Here is a 13,189-nt window from a genome sequence, read left to right as displayed (position 1 = left end):
AAAAATTTATAATAAACATTAAATAATTAATTTTATTAAATAATTATTAATTTTAAATAATAAAAAATAATAATAATTAATAATTCAGAATTTATAATAAATAATATAAAAATACTTATAAAAAATATAAAAATATTAAAATCATAAATTTTTTAACTAATTAAAAATAATATATAATAAATATATATTAATAAAAAATATTATCTTTATTATATATATTTACAAAATAATAAATAATTATTATAAAAACCTTTTATAATTTAATATATATAATAATTTATCAATTTATATAAAAAAATATTAATAAATTATAAAAATTTTAATATATATATAAAAAATTAAATTAGATAAATAATAAATAGTAATATTTTATTTTTATAAATATTTTTTTAAATTATATATTTTATTAAATATAATTTTTAAATAATAAAATTAATAATTTATATATATAATACTTAATATATTAAATAAATATATTTATTAAAAATTAATAATTACAAATAATTTTTTTTAAAAAAATTATATATATAATGATTAAATATATTTATTTATATTAAATATTATATATAAATAAACAATTAAAAATGTTAATTTATTTAAATATAAAATAATATTATATATATATATATATAATTATATAAGTAATTAAAAATTATTATAAAATAATATATAAAAAATATAAATAAATAAATTTTATAATTAATAATTACAATAAATTTTATATTTTATAATAATTATATTAAATATTTTATAATAAATAATAATTGTAACCATTTATATATAATAATAAAAAAATTTTATTAATTCTGTATTTATTATAATAATATTTTATTAATAATATTTTATAAATGACAAATATAAATTGTTTTTTTTCTTTTATTTTTCATTTTAATTTTTTATTTAATTTTTTATTTTTCATTCTATTACTTTAAGTAGACATATTAAATAAAATTTTTAACTCAAACATATCAAATTTAATTATATATACATTATTTAATAAGTTTATATTATTTTATTTACTTATTTAATTTATTCAAACATTTGATATCCTTAAATACCCATATAATTTTTTTATTAATAATTATAATTGAGAATAACTTTTTATTTTTTTTATATATAACATTTGTACTAATAAAAATTATATATCAATAAATGATTTATTCTGATTTATTTGTTAATGCAAATTCTTAGCATCAATGGGATATTCGAATTCATTTGTTTTATGAAGATAAGATAATAATAGTTATGTTTATTTTCCTCATATAGGTAAGTTATCTATACCTTTAATAGTAATAAAGCAAAATTTGCTCTTATTGTAGGGGAGCAAGTATACTTTTAGAAAATTTAATTTCAAAAATACTGGATATTATGGTTTAATAGACTGAAAAACTAATTTAGTATTTAAATTTAATTTTATGAATTATTCGGAGAAAACTTGAAAAAAATAAATGGCATTGAAAAATTAATTTTTTAATGAAAAAGGTAATTAGATGTAATTAGCGTCTGTCTAATATGGCTTTAATTGATGAGCCTTTATTTTAGGGAAATTTCAATTTTTATAAATATAATAATTAGGATTTTTTTTTGTAAATATTTTGTGAAGGTTTTTAAAAATTTGACTGTAATAGGATTTACATAAAATTAAATATTTTTATATTTTTTTTGTATCTTTATAATCTAAATAAATATATAATAATTATATATTTTTATAGTCTTTTTCTTTTCTTATAATAATTTTTTTTTTTTTGATCTTTTAAGGTTGTAAAATAACTTATTTTATAATTTAAAATGAAAAATTGTTATTTAAATATATAAATAATTAAAAAGAATATTATATTTATTAAAATATAGTATATTTTTAAATGATGTCTTTGAAGCAAATATATATATTAAAAATAAAAATTATTTATTAAAAAGGCACAAAATTTATTTTTTATAAATTTTAAATTCATTCAAATTTAAATTATGATCGAGGACTTTTAAAACAAAAAAGTAGATAAATTTATAATATTAAGATTATTGAATATTTTTAATAATTTTTTAAATTAAGGGAAATTAATAAAATAAAATATTCAAAAATTAATAATAATCTATAAATAATTAAAATAGTGATTTATACTAGATTAAATTAATTTTATATTGAATATAAAAAATATAATTTATCTAATTTTTTTTTTTATTTATAAAGAAATATCATTTATATAAAAACATATATAAACAAAATTATCTAATAAAAAAAAAATTAACTAAAAAAAAAAAAAATTAACTTAAAAAAAAAAAAATTAATTAAAAAAAAAATGGCAACCCAAAAAGCTGAAGAAAATAAATAATATGATTATGATTAATATGGTTTTTATTTACCAATTGAGCGTATTTAAATAGAAAATAAGCAAAAAGAATTAAAGAAAATAAATGCTCGAGTAGAAAAATGGCGTAAAATGCTTCCGAACTTAACCCATTTAATAAAAATTTAAGACAAAAAATTAAAAGAGAGAATCCGTAAAGGAATTCCAGATGGTATTCGTTTAAAGGTATGGCCCGTATTAGCTCAAATAGATTAAACTAAAGAAGCATACAGTACTAAGTAATTCCAATAATTAATTCAAGAATAAGATTTTCCCTACTAAGTGGACATAGCCGCAGATTTAAAGCGTACATTTCCTAATAATTAATTATTTTAAAACCATAATAAAACTGGTTTAGAAGCTTTGAATAATATTTTAAAAGCCGTTTCTTTAACACACGCTGATATGGGTTATTGCTAAGGTTTAAATTTTATTGCTGCTGCATTTATGATTTATGTAAATGATGAGGAATCTTATCATATAATAAATAGCATGCTTATAAATTATGATTGTATGAAAATGTTCTTGGATGTAGGAAGTATTAGGAAATAACTATTTGTACATGATTAATTAGTGAAGAAGTTTTTACCTGAAGTAGCTGAGGTTTTATAGAAGAATTGCGTAGAGAGCATTTTTTTTGCTACTGGATGGTATATGACTTTATTTAGTAGTGTATTACCTTTTTAGTATTTTTTAAGGGTTATGGATATTTTCTTTAATGAAAAATGGAAAATCGTATATAGAGTTGCTCTTGCGATTTTAAAGTTGAAAAAAAAAGAAATTCTTTAGTGTAAAAGTATGGAAAGTTGTATGAAAACTTTAAAGGATTTTTCGTATTTTGAGACTAATTAGATTAATTAGGATAAGTTCTTTTAAAATGCTTGTAAAGATTTTATTTTTTCGAAAAAGTTAATTGTAGAATTGGAATAATAATATGATACGTAGTTTCCAACTGATAAGACTAAAATAAAAGTAAATAGACCCGTTTAAGAAAGAGCAAAAGAATCTGAAATGTTATAAAAAGAATTAGAAGATAATAAATAATAAATTCAAAATAATAATAATCATTAATAAGAATAAGATGAATAAAAATAAAATATTTAAATTTAGTCGCCGGAAAAATCAAATTAAAACTCTCCTTTGAAAAACTCATAGGAACAAATAAATGAAAATAATGAAGATATTGTTTTAGATGATTGAATAATTTGTTTTAATTTTAATAAATAAATTTATATAAAAATATATTATTATATTTGATAAGTATAATATATTGATACATATTTTATTATTATAAATAATATTATTATTAATTGAGGTTTAAGATTTTATAAAATAATATATATTTTATTATTAAAAAAAGAAAAAAATTAAAGATATGATTTATTTATTCGGCCTTATATATTTTTTAAAAATAAGTATAACTTAATTAATAATTAAAAAAATTATATTTTAATTAATGCAAGAAAAATTTTAAATTAAGAATTTTTTAAATTAGAAATTTATTAATATAAATTTATTAAAAAAAAATATTATTTATTTTGTATTTAAATAGAAATAAATATGTTTTAATATAATTTAAAAGCCAAAACAACATGCATTTAATATTAAATAATTTAGGTAAGAAAATAAATATCTTAATCCATATAATTTTCTTTAAAATATATAAAAAATTAAACAATTTTAAAAATATAATAACTATATATTTAATATTTTTATATATAAAAAAGAAAAAAAGAAAATCATTTCTATTTTCTAATATCAACATCCTCTTCGAATGAAAAAGAGCCACTATTTTCTTAACTATCACTATTAGAAACATTTAATTGAGCATCATCTTCATCTTCACTTTATATTAAAGCACTTTTTTTTCCTTTTTTTGCTGAATTATTACTATTGTTATTAGTAATAACAATATTATTACTAACACTCTGAAAAATAAAAAAAATTAATTTAAAAATATATATAAAGTTGATTTTAACTTCATTTAAATTAGTATAATGATTTGGTTTTTTTCTAATATTTTAACAAGGAATTTTAGTACCTGGATGTTTTTTTGCATATTCTTTCATGTTTTCAATATAATTTAATTTAGTTTTTTCTGCTCTTTGCAAATAGGGCTTTTTTTTATTTTAAATAAAAATTATAGAAAATATCTAATATTTTTAATTTTTTACTATTTATTAATCACGAGTAAGATTTCCCCATTATTTTGCAATTAATTTAGTAATTTCTGTAATTACAGTATTAGGGTATTATTTTATAAATTTATCTTTATTATCTTAAAAATATAATATATAGGCTGTTGATGGCTTTTTTGGCATATCTGGGTCAACTACTTAATGCGATTTACCATTAGATTTTTTTCCTATTGATTTTTTAATTTACATAGGCTTTTTTTCTATATGTTGATGAGAAGATTTTTATTTTTTTAAATTTATTTTAGATAAATTAATTAATATTTTAATTTTTTTACGTAAATAATTTGAACATAGTTATTGAACATCTTCGAAAAAAACTTGGAACTTTTGTGCTAATTAAACTGTCTTTTTACATTTTTTATATATTTTTTTTTAATATCTAAAATTAAATACAATACAAATTCTTAAGTATTCATTTAAGTATATATTGTCTTTTTTTATTTATTTTTTTATTTTATTTTTTTGGTAAATTATATATATCTAAAATAAATATATAAATATATAAATATATAAATGAAAAATAAAAAATTATTTATTTGTGCATTTTTTATTATTCTTTAATTAAATTGTAAAAATTTTATTTTGTATATATTATTTATAAATATTATTTTGATGTTATAAAATCTAATATAATTTAGTTTCTAAAAATTTAATATTAAGATTAAATGCTATTAATATATAAATTTTAATAAACATAGAAATCTTTAATTATTTTAATAATAAAATTATAAAAAAAATTAAATTATAAAATTAATTTAAACAAAAAAAATTAAATAAAAAATAAAAAAAAAAAAATTAATATATAATAACTCAATATAATAATAATTATAATTTGATAATTCCTTATAATTTTCTATTTAAATATAGAAAAATTAAAAAAAAATATATAAATATAAAGATAAATATAAATGTATTATATAAATATAAATATTTAATATATATATATATATTTATATATATTATATTATATTACATTTTCTAAATAAAAAGTTTTTATGTTTCTTTAATATTTAAACCTTTAAAATTAATTTATTTTTTCCATATAAATAAATTTATTTTTATTTCATATTAATCATTATTATTTTTATATCTATAATATTTTTTTTAATAATGTATCAAATATATTTAAAATTTTTTTTACTTCTTAAATGCATTATTAATTTTTTTAGGTTTAATTTTCATAATAACAATTTTCTTTTGTTTTCAATTTATTTCTTCTTATTTATCTATAGTATAAATTTTCACAAAATTTTTTCTTATTAAAGGCGTATTTTTATATATGTTTAATATTTTTACTTTACTTTTTTTTTATTTTGTAATTTTAGTTTTTATTTATTGTTTTTTTATTTTATTTTGTTACCATTTTCATAGTACTTCAGTAATTTAGTACAAAAAAAGTTTATGTCTATTAAAAAGATTTTTTAATTAAATAAATTTTTAGGATGTATAAAAGCCTTTATTTAAAGTATAATTTTGCTAAAATAAATTAATTTTTTTTAAATTAAATTTATATAAAAATTAATAAAGACTGTCTGTATATAAGAAAACTTAATCAATATAAAAATAGGATTTTAATTAAAACATCAATATAATGCATTTATTTATATGACAAAAATTTCTTATAAAATATTAATACTTTATTAAATATTTAATTAAGAAATAATACAAGAATATATTTTGATATAAATAAAATATCAATTGATAATCTTAAACTTATTTTAAATATTTGAATTTATTGAGTTTATTTTATTTTTCAAAATAAAAAGAATGTCTTAATTTAATGTATATTAATTTTTATATAAAAAATAATTTTGTAAAAATAAAATGTATAATTATTAATTCAAAAGTATGTAAACAAATATAATTTATTATATTTAAAAAAATTAAATTTTTTAATAATAATATATAATAATTTATTTTAATAAAAAATAATTTAAACTTCATCAAATTTAATTTATTTAATCTCTAATTAATTTATTTTATCATTTTATATTTATTAAGATTATATGTTTCTAAATATTTATTTTTATTGAAACTGTTTATAGAAATATTTTTTAAATTTTTATCAATTTTTAATAGAGTTTATTTTAATTTCATATCTTAAACTTTTCCTTAATATTAACTAAGAAAACTTTAATTTTAATTTTATATTATCATTTATAATAATTAAACTAAATAATTATTATCATTATTAGGAAGAGCATTTTACAATTTTTTTAATTAAAAATACATATAGATTATTTGTTTAGATTAAAATATTTCATTATGATATTTATATATTTAAAATTTATAAAAACATTTCTGAATATATTTTTATCTTTTTTTCAAGAAATCTTCGAAATTATATAAAATATTTTAATTAGGCAAATTATACCTATTTTATTAGAATTATATTTATAAAGGCTAAAAATATTAAACAATAAGATAGATAAAATTATTTACTATAAATAAAAATTTATATAAATAAAAAATCATAATATTTTTTTGATCATAAATATTTGTTATTAATATAATTATTAAAAATATTTCTTTTATAAGTATTATTTTTATATTTAAGATTATATTTTATATGTTTTTCGTAAAAATCTTATAAAATAATAATTTAATAGATATATTAAAATTTCTATTGATTATTAGAAAATCATGAATATATATTAACTTACGTAATTTTTTTATCTTATAAAATATATAATTAAGAAAAAAATAAATTTAAAATTATTATTATTTTAATTAGTTTTATTCATTTTTTATTATATTAAATAACCATTTTATTTATAATTTAAATGCATAACAAAGTCTAAAATACTTCACAGAATTGCAAAAAAAATTAATTATATCCTAATAAAAATAATATATGTGTTAATTTTTTTTTTTCTATAGTAAAAGGTACATCTATCATATAAATTAATATTAGAATATTTATAAGAACTCTCTTCTTTAAACCCATAATAATTAAATTATTATAAAAATTAAAGTAAATAAACAAAATGAAACTGAATAAAATATATACTAATGTATATCAATTTAGTTTATTGTTTTAACATATTTAATGAAAAATAATAATTTAATTATTTATAATAAAAAGTAAAATATTAATAAAAATTCACTATTATTATGAAAAATAATTCTAATATCATATGAGAAAATCTATAAATGTAATTAAAATTTATAAATTTTAATTATTGTAATATTAAACAAAAATAATAAATATATTATTAAATTTTATTATTTATAATCATTTATAATATGTGTATTAATTTTATTAAACTTTATATATATAAATTTATATTCATACAAATAATAAAAAAATGACTTTTATTTTTTTAATATTTATTTTTATAAAGTAGTTTTAAAAAGATTTATATTATAATATTAATACAGTTGATTTATAAATATTTATGATTAATAATAAAACATAGTTGAATAAAAACAATAATAAAACATAATTGAATAAAATAATAAAACTATTATATTTAATATATTCAACTATAAATAAAAATTAACTAAAATATTAAATTTATTAAAAAATATAGGCAATAATTCGAAGTTACGTGATAAAAAATTTGCATTTTATTATTTATTTTTTAATTAATTTATAGATAAACATTTAAAAAATCATATAGTTATAAGATATATTAAAATATTATATATAATATGTTAAATAAGTATTATATTTATAATAATTTAAAAGATGTCATATTTTTTATAAATATATAAATGAATTATATATTATTAAATTATTTTATAATAACATATAACAATTATTAAAAAAAGAAAATGTTAATATATTATATTATCTTATTCTATTTTTCTATTTTATTTTTTATATATTAATTAAAACATATAAAATTAATATTTTTTGTTTTCTCTTTCTTATATTTGTCTAATTTATATTAATAATATATTTAATAATTTTCTATATTTTAAAATAATAAAAATTAAATTGGTATTAGTAAAATTATATAATAATAAAAACCTTAAATAAGATAAAAAAAATAAGAAATAAAAATAAAAAAATTTAATATAATTTAAAATATTATGTTCTAAATTATCATTATTTTTTAAAATTTCTATATTTATTTGAAGAATTATATATGTAGTTTTTTTAATTGGGATAATGACTGTTTTTATTCATTACCTAAGTATAAATAAAATAAAAGTAAATATTTTAATGATTGTTCTATTTGTTTGCAAAATTTAAATTTTCCTATAATTTCGAATTGTGGGCATTTTTTTTGTGCTGATTGTATTATTTATTATTGGAATAGTTTAAATTAATAATAATTAAATTGCCCTAATTGTAGAGCTTAAATAAACTAGTTTTATAAAGATTTTGATGAATCGAAAATTAATAATAAATAGATATTATCAAATTTAAAATATTATAATTAAAAATATTCAAACCGAAACAAAAAAATAATTGAGACAATTTAAGATACTCCTTACATTATTAAAAAATATTACTAATTTTATAAAGGATTAAAATAAATTTTATTATAAACATAAAGAATTTATAAAAATATAGGATTTATTGGTTCTTTAATTTATTTTATGTAAAAACTAAGTATATATTTAAAAAGTTAAAGCCTGGAAAATGGAATTGATTAAGAATTTATTTAAGTTAATTAGTTAGTTTGTGCTTTAATTTAATTATTCGAAAAAATAATGTAAGATTGATTATGAAAGAAATCTAAATTAAAAATAAATATACATATGTATTATAATATATTAAATATACAATATGAAATCATTTATTAAGGCTCTCTCACTGTATTATATCCCGGAAAGGATTTATTTTGTTTAATTATATAAAAAGCCTTATTTGATTAAAAAAAAAGGCCTAAAAATATTTTTTAAACATAAAAATAAAAAAATTAAATATAAAAAAAAGCAAAATAATAAATATAAATATGTCATAATTTTAAATTTGTTAATTTAATTTTATTTTTGTATATATTTATATATATTTAGTAATTAATTTTAAAACTTAACTAAAAAAAATGTTGAAAATAAATTATACTTTTTTTCTTTTTTTAAGATTATAAAAAAATACAATAAAAATAATAAAAAATTAGAAAAATATTGATCTTTTATAATTTAATTTTAAGAAATAAAATATAATATTTTTCTTTTATTAAAATTATATAAATATAATCTTAAAAAAAAAAAATTAATTCATATAAACATATATAGATTTATTTTAAATATAATAAACAAACAAAAAATATAAATTGTATATATTAATAAAAAATGAATTATATAAATATAATATAAATAAATTTTAGCAATACGTAGTTTCAATTTTATTTAAATCAATAGTTATTTATTTAATTATTTTTACGCACATTTAATTTAACATATAGATAAAGTTATTTTTAAAAACAATTTTTTAATATTTAATTTGTTTAAAAAGTAAGATATTTGTTTTAGTATAATATAAAATTAATTTAAATACTACTTAAATAATGCATTATAATAAATAATTTGATAAAAAAAATATTTTATGATAATATACCATTTTTTTTGAACAATTTTGATTATAGTAAATTAAAGTGGTAAATAAAGATTAAAAATTGAAATATTATAATAATTAAAAATATATTAAATATAAAATATATATATATATATATATAATTATTATAAAAAATAAAATATTATAATATTTATATATATATATATATTTATAATTAGAATGTTTTTTTAAGTTTAATTTTATAAAAATAATCCTTTAACATTGAATACTATTTATTCTTAAAGAATATATTATAATTTTTATTATTTAATAATTAAATATTAATATTTTATTATTAATTATCCAAAAAATATTTTATATAATATATATTATTATTAAATTTTCTAACTATTAAACTATTATAATATATTTAATATAAATATTATAAATAATTTAAAAATAAAATATAAAAAAATGGAATAACTATAAAATAAATATAAAGAGTTACTTTTTTTAAGTGAAATTAATCCTAATGACATATAATTAAAATATCTAATATTTCTACACTCATTAAATTTATAAGAACAATTATAATGTAAAAATAACAAAAAAATAATAAATACAATAATAATAATTATAAAAAAGGTGTAAATAATGAATAAATTTTCCCAGAAAATTGGAAAAATAGTGAAGCTGGTGTATATACACTAAATTATAAACAAAAACAAACAAATAACGAGCTTATTTTTAAAATAATTTTCGAATAAGAATTTATGAGTATAAATTGTGTTTAATTATAAGATACATCCAATATATATTCGATTTAATTAAAATAAAGCGAAGTAGATTTAGAAAATTTCTAAAATAATAAAAATTTTATTCAATAATACTAAAAAGAAATATTATAGAAATTATCCCCTTAAAAAAATTAACAAAAAAGCACTACATAAATACATTAAAGTCAATAAATTCCAAATAGAAATCCTTTGTATATTCCGTAAAGTTAATAACCTAATAATTTTGATATTTTAAGGGATTATGGCAGAAACGATCGTTAACCTTGTGGAGGAATGCTTTTGGGACCAAATAATTAAATATTTCAATAAGGACCTAATAGAAACCCTATGAATATTAGATTTGATTCTTATGGACCTGATGGATTGACTGGATATCCTGATAATGATTTAGAATAAGGGTATTATATTTTTTATTTATTTTTATTTTTTATTCTCTAGAAATGGAAGATTAAGAGGTCCATAAGGCGGATTTAGAGGTCCTCCAGGAGGTTTTGGACCTTAAGGAGGTTTTGGTCCTTAAGGTGGATTTGGAGGTCTAGGTGGATTTGGAGGTTTAGGCGGGCCTGGTGGATTAGGTGGACCTTCATTCTTTTGAGCTTTTAATAATTTTTTTTTTTAAAAAAAAAGAGAAAAAATATAACTAATTAGATTAAATATATATTAATATTTGCGTAATTTTTTTTTTTAGAAAAAACAAAAAAAAACAAAAATTTAATATTTTTTAATTATTTTATATATTACAATATATATATTTAATTATAATATATATTTTTTTTTTAAATAATAAAAAAATTATAATAAATCATGGCCTTATAATTATGATTTTTTTAGGATATTAAAAAAATAATAATAAATAAATAATGAAATATTTTCAAGAATTATTAAATAAATTTCTTGAAGATTTTTCTTTAGATTTCAATTAAGATAGTTTTTAAGTTTAAATTTTATTTGATTTTTCTACTTAAATATCTACTTATTAGTTATTAATTTATTAATCTTATTCATTATTAAGTTCTTAAATATTTTTATTTACAGTATTTTATTTTAAAAGAAATTTATTTTAATTTATTTTTTTCTTTTTATCTTCTATATAATCCTTTTATTAATATTCTTCTTTATTATTTATTTTTAAATTAATATTAATTTCATAATCTTAGTTTTTTTTCTCTTCTTCATTATCTTAAAAATTAACTTTTTTATCTTAAATAATTTATAATTTTTTTTAAATTTCATCTTGTTTTCTATTTAAATTTTCCTCGTATTTTCTATTAGAAATTTCCTCTTATTTTTTATTATCTTCATTATCTTCTTATCTTTTATTATTTTCATTATCTTCTTGCTTTTAGTCTTAAAGTTCCTATAATTTAATCAATTATTTAATTTCGCTATTTTTATTTTAATACAAATGATTTTATTCTTCATAATCATTTTTGTTTTTTTTATTTTCTATAAACTTTACATCTTAATTTTATTATTAATTCTAAATTTCTTACATTTTTTGATTAAATAAACCTTTTATTTCATTCATAGAACATGATTTATACCTTCCCATATATTTTATATTCTATTAATGATTATTATTTTATATATTTTTTCCACAAATAGGAGTTTTTTCAATATAATTATTATATTCTTCATCTTCTTCTTGATAATTAAAATCATCAAAAGATGTTATAATACTAATAGTTCCACACTAGCTGTAGCTTTTGATTCTCTAGACTTATTTTTCATCTTAAAATTTTAAATTATTCTAACAATTCCAGATTCTAATAACTTTATTTCTCTCACAAGTAATAATTGAATTATATTTTTTAAGTTAACCATCTATTATAGGGTCATAAATTGCATGAATTTTTGTAATTCTGGATGTATGGCCTTTAATAACTCCTATTATTTATCCTTTTTCCCAATTCCAGATATTTATAAGATAGCTTTTTAATTTCATATTATTAGCAGATGAAATTAACATATAGCTTTTTAATCTACATATAGTATTTACAACGCATTAATTTTATAATTATTTATGCTCCTTATTATTTTCAATATCCCATACTTTTATAGTATTATCAGAACTACCACTAGCAATAAAACCTTCATATAAATCCACAATGCAGTTTATTTTTTCTATATGAGCATTATTGTATATTTTTAAAGGCTTTAATATATTATTTGTTTAATTAACATTTTTCAATTGTACTTTTTTATCATCGTCATTGCTTGGACGCATTAATTTTATTCTTGTTCCACCTAACTTTGATATTTTTTTAATTTAAGAATTTTCATTTGATTTTAGTTTTTCATTTTCTTCCTATTTCTTTTTTAGTTCTTCTTCTTATTTCTTTTTTATTTCTTCTTCTTCTTTTTTTTTTAATTATTAGCCTTCTTAATCTAATTATT

General features: G+C 14.1%; 2 protein-coding genes across 2 annotated transcripts, besides 38 other annotated features; both read left to right on the top strand. All coding sequences in view use genetic code 6, as the record gives it.

Annotated features, from left to right (window-relative positions):
• Nucleotides 1-159: 159 nt before the first annotated feature.
• Nucleotides 160-201: a microsatellite.
• Nucleotides 202-260: 59 nt separating this feature from the next.
• Nucleotides 261-339: a microsatellite.
• Nucleotides 264-337: a microsatellite.
• Nucleotides 340-370: 31 nt separating the features above from the next.
• Nucleotides 371-426: a microsatellite.
• Nucleotides 382-421: a microsatellite.
• A 94-nt stretch (nt 427-520) lies between the features above and the next one.
• Nucleotides 521-570: a microsatellite.
• A 30-nt stretch (nt 571-600) lies between these two features.
• Nucleotides 601-681: a microsatellite.
• Nucleotides 682-818: 137 nt separating this feature from the next.
• Nucleotides 819-846: a microsatellite.
• A 21-nt stretch (nt 847-867) lies between these two features.
• Nucleotides 868-915: a microsatellite.
• Nucleotides 916-2,219: 1,304 nt separating this feature from the next.
• Nucleotides 2,220-2,298: a microsatellite.
• Nucleotides 2,233-2,298: a microsatellite.
• IMG5_134560 (plant adhesion molecule 1, putative) lies at nt 2,298-3,514 on the top strand (the record flags this gene model as incomplete). Its single annotated transcript, XM_004031880.1, has 2 exons — nt 2,298-3,153; nt 3,456-3,514. The coding sequence occupies 2 exons, from the start codon at nt 2,298-2,300 to the stop codon at nt 3,512-3,514; spliced, it is 915 nt and encodes a 304-aa protein (XP_004031928.1).
• Nucleotides 3,515-3,750: 236 nt separating this feature from the next.
• Nucleotides 3,751-3,803: a microsatellite.
• Nucleotides 3,804-4,975: 1,172 nt separating this feature from the next.
• Nucleotides 4,976-5,007: a microsatellite.
• A 2-nt stretch (nt 5,008-5,009) lies between these two features.
• Nucleotides 5,010-5,049: a microsatellite.
• Nucleotides 5,029-5,058: a microsatellite.
• A 202-nt stretch (nt 5,059-5,260) lies between these two features.
• Nucleotides 5,261-5,299: a microsatellite.
• Nucleotides 5,300-5,425: 126 nt separating this feature from the next.
• Nucleotides 5,426-5,513: a microsatellite.
• A 56-nt stretch (nt 5,514-5,569) lies between these two features.
• Nucleotides 5,570-5,631: a microsatellite.
• Nucleotides 5,632-6,979: 1,348 nt separating this feature from the next.
• Nucleotides 6,980-7,013: a microsatellite.
• A 64-nt stretch (nt 7,014-7,077) lies between these two features.
• Nucleotides 7,078-7,114: a microsatellite.
• Nucleotides 7,115-7,685: 571 nt separating this feature from the next.
• Nucleotides 7,686-7,725: a microsatellite.
• Nucleotides 7,726-7,947: 222 nt separating this feature from the next.
• Nucleotides 7,948-7,999: a microsatellite.
• Nucleotides 7,948-8,022: a microsatellite.
• Nucleotides 7,951-7,999: a microsatellite.
• Nucleotides 8,023-8,522: 500 nt separating the features above from the next.
• Nucleotides 8,523-8,555: a microsatellite.
• Nucleotides 8,556-9,404: 849 nt separating this feature from the next.
• Nucleotides 9,405-9,452: a microsatellite.
• Nucleotides 9,453-9,764: 312 nt separating this feature from the next.
• Nucleotides 9,765-9,824: a microsatellite.
• A 297-nt stretch (nt 9,825-10,121) lies between these two features.
• Nucleotides 10,122-10,228: a microsatellite.
• Nucleotides 10,156-10,229: a microsatellite.
• Nucleotides 10,230-10,304: 75 nt separating this feature from the next.
• Nucleotides 10,305-10,355: a microsatellite.
• Nucleotides 10,356-10,407: 52 nt separating this feature from the next.
• Nucleotides 10,408-10,452: a microsatellite.
• Nucleotides 10,453-11,174: 722 nt separating this feature from the next.
• Nucleotides 11,175-11,387, top strand: IMG5_134550 (hypothetical protein; the record flags this gene model as incomplete). The annotated part of the gene is made up of 1 exon (XM_004031879.1): nt 11,175-11,387. One exon carries the CDS (start codon nt 11,175-11,177, stop codon nt 11,385-11,387), a length of 213 nt encoding a protein of 70 aa, XP_004031927.1.
• Nucleotides 11,276-11,324: a microsatellite.
• Nucleotides 11,312-11,350: a microsatellite.
• A 629-nt stretch (nt 11,388-12,016) lies between the features above and the next one.
• Nucleotides 12,017-12,087: a microsatellite.
• Nucleotides 12,073-12,130: a microsatellite.
• Nucleotides 12,084-12,128: a microsatellite.
• A 964-nt stretch (nt 12,131-13,094) lies between the features above and the next one.
• Nucleotides 13,095-13,162: a microsatellite.
• Nucleotides 13,102-13,144: a microsatellite.
• Nucleotides 13,163-13,189: the final 27 nt, after the last annotated feature.

This window comes from Ichthyophthirius multifiliis (genome assembly GCF_000220395.1).
Source record: "Ichthyophthirius multifiliis unplaced genomic scaffold scaff_1120509251048, whole genome shotgun sequence".
NCBI classification, from domain to species: Eukaryota; Ciliophora; class Oligohymenophorea; order Hymenostomatida; genus Ichthyophthirius; species Ichthyophthirius multifiliis.
Note: the sequence above shows the minus strand (reverse complement) of the source record. Positions and strands in the feature narration are given on the sequence as shown.